General features: G+C 35.9%; 1 protein-coding gene across 1 annotated transcript in view; it reads right to left on the bottom strand.

Moving 5' to 3' along the window:
* Positions 1 to 7583: 7583 nt before the first annotated feature.
* Positions 7584 to 10048, bottom strand: part of LOC111270743 (melatonin receptor type 1B-B) — a 52536-nt gene continuing 50071 nt past the window's right edge. The window contains exon 6 of the mRNA XM_022851128.2: positions 7584 to 8738. Within this exon, the coding sequence (XP_022706863.1) occupies positions 8579 to 8738 (160 nt within the window). The 3' untranslated portion in view covers positions 7584 to 8578. The remainder of the gene's footprint in view (positions 8739 to 10048) is intronic.

Genomic DNA, 10048 nt, shown 5'->3' with positions numbered 1-10048 from the left:
CTGATCGACGCGTTTATCTAACCCAGTTGCATCGAATGAACCGAACTTTTCAACAGAAAGGATCCGCTAAACGAGGTTAAATGATCCTCTGTATGACAACGCGAAACCGTACATAGAAAACGCTGTCAAAACTGCCCTTCTGGACTTTGAATAAAAGATTTTGTTGCACACTTCATATTTTTCGGATTTAATAACGATAGATGTTCGCCTTTTCATTCATCGGGCCACTTTCCTCCTCGTGACAAATCCTGCTACTTTAGGAGATTTATTTATTATTTATTATACTATAGGAACCACTTTAGAGGCTGCATAAAAATGGGAGAAAATCATGGATAATGACGTGGAATATGTAATACAATAACTTCTCGAGGGAATAAAAGATGGGCTGTTTTGTACTCTGTAGAAAAAGCGCAGTAATTTTCTTTTAAACGTTATATATATATTTATATATGACAGAAAGAGAGAGAGAGAGGGGAAGTGTATCTGTGTGTGTATGTCTGTATGAGAGAGAGAGGGAGAGAGAACGAGAGAGAAACGTCAGTATGATAAAATCAGTGCGGCGACCGATACCCTTTAGCATTTAAGAATTTTACTTACACTGTTTTGAACACCATGCACTTTGTTCAGAAAATGTTGCAGAAGAATCATGTATTAACATTCTGTTTATATACTTTGGGCACAAATACCTAACAAAATGTCTTGTAATACTTGAGATATAAGGAGAAGTAGCCAATATTTAAGAGTACACACATTCGTGCGAAATAAAGCAAATAACACAGTGGGAAAGCCAATTGGTTGGTAGTTTAAGAACAATGACGGCAGTGACCTCTCTAGCCGTAGTCGAATCCCTGCTGGAATACTTTAAAATAATTATGGAGGGAAGGCTGCGGTGTGTACGCTGCTTTAGGTAGTTCAATACGTATCATAAAACAGGTGCATACGATTTTAAGCGCTAGGGTATTTCTTCAATTTTTATTGATCTCTCATTTAAACCAAGTTGCGCGTACCTTTCGTGCATACAAATATATATCCATTAGCTATTTATCTATAAGCAAGTAGAGTAAATAGAGGACCAAAGTTGGTTTTCTTTGAAGTTACAATAATAGTCATTCAAAAGATACTATATATTGGTTCTCACTGTGATATGTACATCAGGACTGAATTTGAAAGAGCAACCTTTATATATGTAGTTATCGTAGTAACGATGCGTTTTATATGGGTGTTCGCCAGCTGCCCCTATGAAATAATTACAATGTGTGCAGAATAACTGTTCTGCTAAATGGTTCGCCGCAAAGGAATAAGAATTGATACATTGAAGCATTAAAGAAATGAGTACATAAAATACATTCATCGTAACTGTAAAAAATGCTCCACGCCAGACTAAATCAGGATGAACTCAAGGTCGTCCTCTGTCTGCTTCTATCCGCTATCTAATAGTGTCGCTAGATGAAATCAACTAAATAGATATTGCATCTTTTATCAAATTATGCTTAGCCAACAACGTGTAGTAAAAACAATTACTACCTTCTCGACAACCGCAAATAACGGATTCAAAGACCTTTTTTTCTTATTACTTTTCAAGTGCTGCGCACTAAATTTGTTCAAGCATCTAAACGCATTTGCTGCGTGTAAGCCGCAACTAGCCTGCACCTTGCATAGGCTAAATTAAGTAAAAAAGAATGGCAAAGTTGAGAGAAGAAGTTTACTTCGGTAATGATGAATTTCGGCACGAAATTAAAAGAACTGAAGAACAAGAGGCAATGCGAAAGTTATTAAAAAATTAAATTGGACACTTCATGCTTTTAACATGCAATTTTTAAGCCTAGTGAATAATTGCTGATGACACCATACAAATTACCATACAAATTTATCTACTGAATTTAAATTGAACAGCCAGATTTATTGTGAAACAGTATTTCATTTTATTTTATTGTAGATTAGTACAAACAAAATCTTGTTTTCTATCAAAGTTTAGTGTTATGAAGACAGAGTATAGATCATTATAGATCATATGCCAATATTTATTGTTTGATCTTATAGAAATTTTTATATTAGGTATATTTATTTGCATACTAAGGAGATTATCTAAAATGATTAAAATAACTGCCTTAAAAGATAACTATGTACAAGATTTACGTTATACTGAACAACTTCCGACCTGAGATTAACTCATAATAGCGTCGTACTGGAGGCCGATCTTTCTAGTTTATTAGTTTTTTGGCAAAAACAGCAATAATAATTACTTCTGCGCTGACTTGTTTAGATATAACATTTATTTATGGAATTACAAAGGTGCTAACTGTCTAGGTATTTTTGAATTTATAGCAGATTAATTGGAAGCTCATGTGTATATATCAACCATCATTAGCTCTTGGTCCTTCCCTCTTATTTCTATCGCTTCATGTAGTGTATATCGTGAGTGATCCTTACAACGGGAGGGGGGGGGGGGGTAAGTTGTAATGTCTTATAACCTTCATCGCTTATTGCTTATATTTTCAAGCATTGGAACCAGTTGCGAGTTTGCTTATTCTGAGTTAATGCTGTTGTTAGCAGATGTTTGCTGAAAATGTGCTATGGAGTAATTATCCCATCCGTTCAGATAATGTTTGACGGAGTCGTTCAATTATTTGCAACTTTCGAAAAGCGCATACTGCAAAAATAGCCATACCAAATTATATATAATGATATATAGGTTATGCTACCGCTTGCGTTATAACCATCTCACGTCTCATGACACTAGCCAAGACTGTAATTTTGGAAAGCAATTAATTATTTTCTTTAAATTTAAAGCTTGTATCTTCGGAGCAAAAAATCCATTTTACTTTTGCACTTGGTGTTTTGCTTATTTTGCATCGGCATCTAAAAGCAGTTTTCCTCAGAAGATGCTCTTAGTCTTACTTAGATCTTGGGTTCTAGCCGGGGGACGCGTTCATGGAAGTATGGTGCATATCTAGCGAATACTTTATAATGGATATCGCATTCTGTTTGACTGGAAGTTCTCAAAAATTCGGTCGACGCGTTTGCTGACTTCAAGCATTACAGCTGTTACGTATCCGGAGCATTTCAAGTTTTCAAGTTAAAACCCAAAGGCTTCGGAAAATAGATAGAGGGTGGATGCATGTTTCAGATTGAAAAATACGTCACGGGCGCTTGTTTTTAAGGTTTATTTTCCATATTTGTTTTTTTAGGTCTCCGCTTTTTACTTCTATATACCACTCGAAAGTGCCCTCTCTTCCTTATAAGTCGGTCATTTTATTGCATAGGGAACGGAATTTAATGTCAGGTTTAGGCTCCAAAGATGGAAATTTTGAATTAAAAGGAGCGTATTTTCGAAACCTACGCTATTTTGTCCATTGTGAAGGCCAAAAAAATATATGGTAAGTTTCTGCGCTAAAAAAAAAATAAAGATATATCATTTTCCTTCACTAGTTTTTTACATCTGATATGTCGTCCGAAAACACTTTTCTTGCTCTATCAGCGTGGCGCTTCTGCGTCACGTTGTGAGGGTAATTTCAATTCGAAAGAACTCCTCAAAGAAAGATATTTAAAATGAAAACAATGAACTTCTGATATCTTTTGTACTATGCATTTCATCGAGAGAAGAACCCTGCCGAAACGATCAGGACATTTGGGTTGTATACGATAATGAGGCTATAGTTAAAAATACTGCTCAAAAATGGTTTACCAAATTTGAGAAGGTATCCAAGACCTGAATGATATTTTTCGCTTAGACTGACTGTCTGTGTTTGGTGCCGCTAGAGACGCTTTTGACCGAAGATGGCTGCCAGACAGCTTGGGAATGTGACAAAAAAGTGGGCTGTAGCCACACGGTCGTTATTATACACATACAAATACTTGGAATATACTTAATGAATCCAACAAGGACTTGCGGCTTAAGGCAACATCTCAATATATCGCCCCATATCAAGTGTGACATGGTTACAATGATCGATTCTTACACAGAATTGTTATTGGCGATGTCTGTACGTCAACAGAAATTAAGGATCGGAATGAGTGGCTACAGGAGACAAGTGAAGGGGCAAAGAAGCTTAGATTTTTATTCAAAAAGTTATGCTTTGCGTTTGATTGGACTACGAAAGCTTAATTCACTGAGGTTGCTTCCTACGTCCCAGGTAGTTCATCGGCATGTTTTCACTTAGTTGCATCAAGTCAAATAACCTATTTAGAAGAAAAGACACGACAAACAAGGTTAGGTCATGTTTCAAAACCTAAGTAACAACAAAGCTGCCCTCCTAGGCCTTGAATGGGAAGTTTTGTTGCACTTACCACATCCGCCGAACCGCTTTCTGATGGATCTTCTCCTTTTTTTGTTCGCTGAATAACCACATTCACCGTATAACCCTTAACGTTGGGAACTCAACATGTAATTGCACACACATTTTTTTTAGAAAATAAGAAAAAGTCATGAACAGTGACTGAGGTACATACTTTGCATATGAGGGACTTTTTTGCCCTTGGTGATTAAGGGTTCTGCTGGCGAAATCTAGGACAGAATTATATCCCAAATACTAAAAATAAGGAAACTGAACAAAAAATGGGTTACCTATGAGTTGAACCAAGGCCAGTTGGAAATGCATGTAATATATTCCATGTTTGCCTCACTTCAATCAACAAAAAACCGCTTGAAGCGTGGTTCAATATTTAACACCGGCCGGAGAGAGTGAGAGAGAAAACGAAATAATAGCTTTACCCTGGAGAATTCTGTGGTAATGTCTTGGTAATAGTAGTAGTTACAATGGACCTCAAGGGCATTTGCTATTAAAAGATACTCGCCGAAAATGACACAATAATGACGGCCTGCTATATAGAGTTCCCACGAAACTCATGGATATTTCGTACGATAGTCGACAGCACACAGTGTGATTACTTGATGACAACGCTAGTCATCGGCACACCTCAACTACTTCCTGTATTGCGCAAAGGAATATTTGACGTTGGCTTCAATGCGCATATTCTCCCGATTTAAGCGCTTGATTATCGAACTTAACATGCCATAAAGAGAGCAACTTTTGGGCAAGAATATGTTAATACTGATTTACTTCGAGAAGCTATATGCAGGTACATGTAGGAACGCTAAATATAAGTTTATAGCTACCCAGAAGCTGCCAAGCTACGTGGTAAGTAGTTAAGGAAAGTACTTCCAACATGTATTAAAAAAATCGTTTTACCATGTTGTATCCTGATTCTTTGTTGTGAATGAATACAAGATTTTTGCTAAGGAATTAATTAATTTGAATCGACCGATACGGTGACAGGATTACTCTAATATTAGCTATTATTAATAATTTTAATTAAGAGAGTAATGTTACATTTTACCAGATTATTGGAAAAAAAGGTACGTGTTGGGTTTAAATGGAGCGTAGGGAAGCATTTTACGGTACTTTATTATGTATTATAAATTGTATGGGAATACAGAATTGTTTTGTGAAAAATTACCTTTATTTTCTGATTCTTAATTTTTGCACACTGCGAATTCACTTTTGTTATTAAGGCCCGCTAACAAAACTAAAAGGTTTTCCCACTATCACGAAGCTCTCCGAAAAGATATATAAGATCTCGGTGTTGTCCCTCGATGAGTTGTTTTTGGTAAGATTATTATAATAATATAATAATTTCCGAAATCCCCAATAGTTGCTTGACAATAACTGGATATGTTTGTTTTTGTTTTAAGTAATTTTATGGACTTCTTATCGGTTGTGATCGGTAAATCTTGCATATGTAATGTTTCCTCATATTAGTGCTCGTTTTCACTATTTGTAGCTTTGGTTAGTTCAGCTTTATTACCCAATATATATATTACCCATAATTTTCTTGATAAGCGATGTACCAACTCCACCTTTCCTTTGGTTATTTGGTTTTCATTTTTGTTTGCGACCGAATGCTTCTAGACTGAAATAACTGATGAGTAATTTCGAGATGAACATGGCTTTTCTTAGAGCGTTCTCTGATTGCATACTACACAACAGCTTTTCTCTTTATGCATCTCTGTTTCTACTCAGTTAATAGATGTTCTCATTTTCTAACTTATTGACGCACTTCGGTAATTCCTTGGTTTCTTATCGAATTTCTCGAAGTATTTTATGAATACTCGATAATACGCTCCTCCAACTGTTTCATCTACATCATCAACGTCAGTTATTTCCATCCATTCTCACGGCCATTAAGGTTTCACGATAGTAAATGTATGATAATGTCAACCTTTTGCACCGCAAATTTGTCAATTTAGAACGTATCGTTATACTAGTGCCACCGTACTTCACAATGATGTCTTTCCAATGTATGTATGCAGTTTTGGCAAACTGTCATTGGTTTTTACCATTATCGTTGCCACCATTGCGCTTGAATTTTACAAGATTGTAATTACGATGGTTACCACTTTTCTAGTAAATTTTGCTTGTAGAACTTGTAGAAACTTCAGATACTCTTTCAGAACCTTGCAACCACATGAACTCTTGCAAGCGATTTGCTGATTGGTTGCGTCTAGTTTGAGATACGATCCCATAATAGAGGTTTGTTATATATGAATAGACCATGCAGGTACTTGGACACGTATTTTGTGATTCTGAGGTGGTGAAGAGGTTAATGCATTTTTTTCAAACCTAAATCGTATTTAGAATACTTTAGAAGAGTGATATAATGAACCCATACGTTTTGCTGATACAGTCTACGCTTAGAATCTCTTTGTCTTTAAAATGGATAACCATATGAATTCGGAAAAAGGCAATGTAGTGTATAGCAGCATTTGTGTATATTAAAAACTTTTCCCGGTAGTCTCTTCAACGCAGTAAAAAGGATGAGACACATTTTTTTTAAAATTCAAAGATTGTTGCATTAAGCCTTTTATTCTATTTTTATGATTTTGAGCTAGTCTTATGAATATAGTACATCTAATGCGTGCTTGCATTGCGTTCGAGAACTGTCTGTGTGTTTTGTTATGCATCGCACCTCTATCGATTGGCTGAGTTTTTTCATGAAGTTTATGTATTAGGGGTTTAGCTACAAAAAACATCTCCCCTAAAGCGCCAAAACTACATTGCCACTAAAACAACTAAACATCCAGATATGCAACTGTAGGTCCAAATAGTATATTTTTTGCGGGGCCCATGTGAATATTTAGGATTGGTTTACAACCGTGGATTACCGGTTCCTTGTTCGCACTGAGTATTTGATCTGACTGTGTGACATACCTGCTTAAAAAAGTTGCAGCTAAGGTTAAGTTTACAACGTCCTTTTTGTATCATTAACAGCCATCTATAATTTGGTAAGTAAGCTTAAATAAGACTATAGTAATACTGGTCATGAATTTATGTCCGAGCTGACAAAAGAATTCTGTCACAGAAAATGTACATTCATAGAGCAATGTCTTAAGCGGGTAAAAATGATCTGAATGGAAAAAAATATGGTGGCCACTGGACAAACTTAACTTCGTAGTTTGTCATTTTCGTAGTATACATCTAGTGCAAGTTGAATGGAAGTGTTTCTTCAGTTGCAGATTGAATAAATAAACAGTGATAGTTTTTTAAGGCACGTATTTTGATTATGAATAATAATTCAGTACTTCATCCAGTTGCTCCATAATATTCTGTTTATTACAATTAGTTTTAGACTTGCTTTTACGTACTAGAACTATTTGCCACTGTAAAATGGTAAAAGTGAATAATACGAAATCAATATAATATCCCACATACTAAAAATATGAGAAGATTTTTATAAATTGGCCCACTCTCTATTATTTCACTTTCTTAATTAGTGGGTTATCTCCGTACATCATATAAGTGAAATGTCTGCATCAGTTGACTGATGTTAGTGCTTAATTAGGCGTTACTCCAGCGATATTGAAATACACCCGCTAAAGACATAATCCATTTTCAATATAAGATCATAAATCATATGGTTGTGGGAATTTGCAAAAAATAGGCACCTGACACATTTCAGGCCACATAGAACGGCCGCATCTAAACGTGAGCTAAATCATATCAGTCGAAGTATCGTACGTTCTGTGCACACTGATAATACCAAGATGATTACAACATTGGAATCGCGTCAACGAAGTAATGTAAAAATTGTTCTTTCTCTAAACAATCTATTTAGAGTTGATCTTCAATCTTTAATTTATTAGAATAACCATGTTTATTAATATATACTTTATCAAGTACAGTTGAGCCTATTCCGCCCACTGGACTTTTCATACGCTAACGTTCTTCTATACAAGCTAAAACCTACATTCTGATCCTATTTTTAAAAGACAATTCCACCAGCTATTCTTTCAAGAATCTATTTCATTCCTATTTACATCTAGCTTTATGAATAGGACTAGCATCTATGCAGCTATTTACATTTGCGATTAGGCTTTTCTAGAAGTTTCTTAAACACTCTATTTTTTGGTTAAAACTGCCCGGACTTTATAATTAAATTAATTGGCAAAGTATTTTTTCTGAGGAATTAATTCATGGTGATAATAATACCAAAAATTTTGTCCATTTTGTATCCTTTTTCTCAGGTGATACTTATTTTCGTCTGTTCATTTTAATATTTTGAATAGGAGGCTCCCTATTTATCAAACGTTGTCTTCTCCAAATCGAGCTGGTAGACTTTGCACTGTAAGGTAGTAGCTATCACAAATACTCCGACTCTGCGAACGGAATGAAATTGCGTCCGGTGAAGGTTGATCCGAAACTGTGTTCCATTGCGTTAACTGGGGAAGCGATCCGCAGCGCCTGTAAACAAATAAAAGAGAAAATATAATGATTCTATTGAATCTATTGGTTGCAAGTTACTTTTTTACGGCAATAATAGTTAATGAGAACAAAGAAGGAAGCTTGAAATATTTGTATCTAAACAGCCCATGGCTGACATGGGCTGACAGTCACGAAGCTGACTTCGATCAGTCGATGATTTAAGAAAAATAATTATAGCAGACCTCCATATGACAACCAACTATGTAACCCCTTATCGCGGCTGCAAGTGCAATATACGATCTCTTTCGTTCATTGACTAAGCATTATGTTTTACGTTAGCGGCTTTAAAGAAAAGGATAGTTTTTAGGCGCAATAATATACTGGCAATGTTATGTACAGTCCACTAGCAGTTTGGTTCACATCTATCTGACGCTGAATCACCCTAGCAAGTTACTTTACATAACTTCACATAATCTAATATTGGGTATGCAGCAGCGATCGGTTGCTAAATACGGAATTGAGAACTAGGAGAAATTGGTACGAGTTGAAACATGTTTTTAAATGAGGGTCCGTGCGGGTGCAGTGCAGTGTATGCATATATCTGAAGAGATGACAATATATCTGAAAATGCATATGTGATATTGCCTGTCTAAATTGAGTATTAAACACGCGAAACAAGAAACGTGTACTTATTCTTTAAAAACACTCAAAAATCGTACTCAGTTGAAAACTGCAAAATAAATAGGCGTATGACATACTACTAGCGGGTTTAACAACTACACTGTCCAAACTCTCCGGACAATAAATCAATCATCACAGATTATTGATATTGCTATGTGACCGAAACATGAATAGACATCGTGAATAATTATCTGAAGAATTCTCATGCTGGTGAGACTTCATGCTTTATATGTTCAGTGTGACCTCTGCCTTATACGTTCACTGTTATCGGCTTCATAAGTGATTTACCTAACGGAATGCTCATGCCCAGGTATGCAATCGTCCAAACGAATTCGCTGTTTTCTTCCCATTATCATACAAGGTGACCTTTCACTTTCTTTCAAGAGTCGCAGGTCGTTTAGTTGAAGCATGTAATGATATTAAAATCAACCACTATCCTTTTTAGCTGTTGTCCTACTTGATAGAGGGGGCATAATGTAACTTCCGTGTGACGAAAATATTAACAGTTAGATGTAAAGTACTAGACTGGATTTTTTAACAATCGGGGCTACACATAGCTTGCATTGAGCCTCCTGCCCTTGTGGATCCTTGGGGCAGTGCTAAACACCTAAAGTAAGGCATGTTGTAGGAAGAATCAAAAAGGGCATGATAACTTGATCAATTTAGAC

This window comes from Varroa jacobsoni, unplaced genomic scaffold, assembly GCF_002532875.2.
Source record: "Varroa jacobsoni isolate VJ856 unplaced genomic scaffold, vjacob_1.0 contig00072, whole genome shotgun sequence".
Taxonomy (NCBI): domain Eukaryota; kingdom Metazoa; phylum Arthropoda; class Arachnida; order Mesostigmata; family Varroidae; genus Varroa; species Varroa jacobsoni.
The sequence above is the reverse complement of the archived record's forward strand: the minus strand, read 5'-3'. Positions and strand labels throughout refer to the sequence as shown.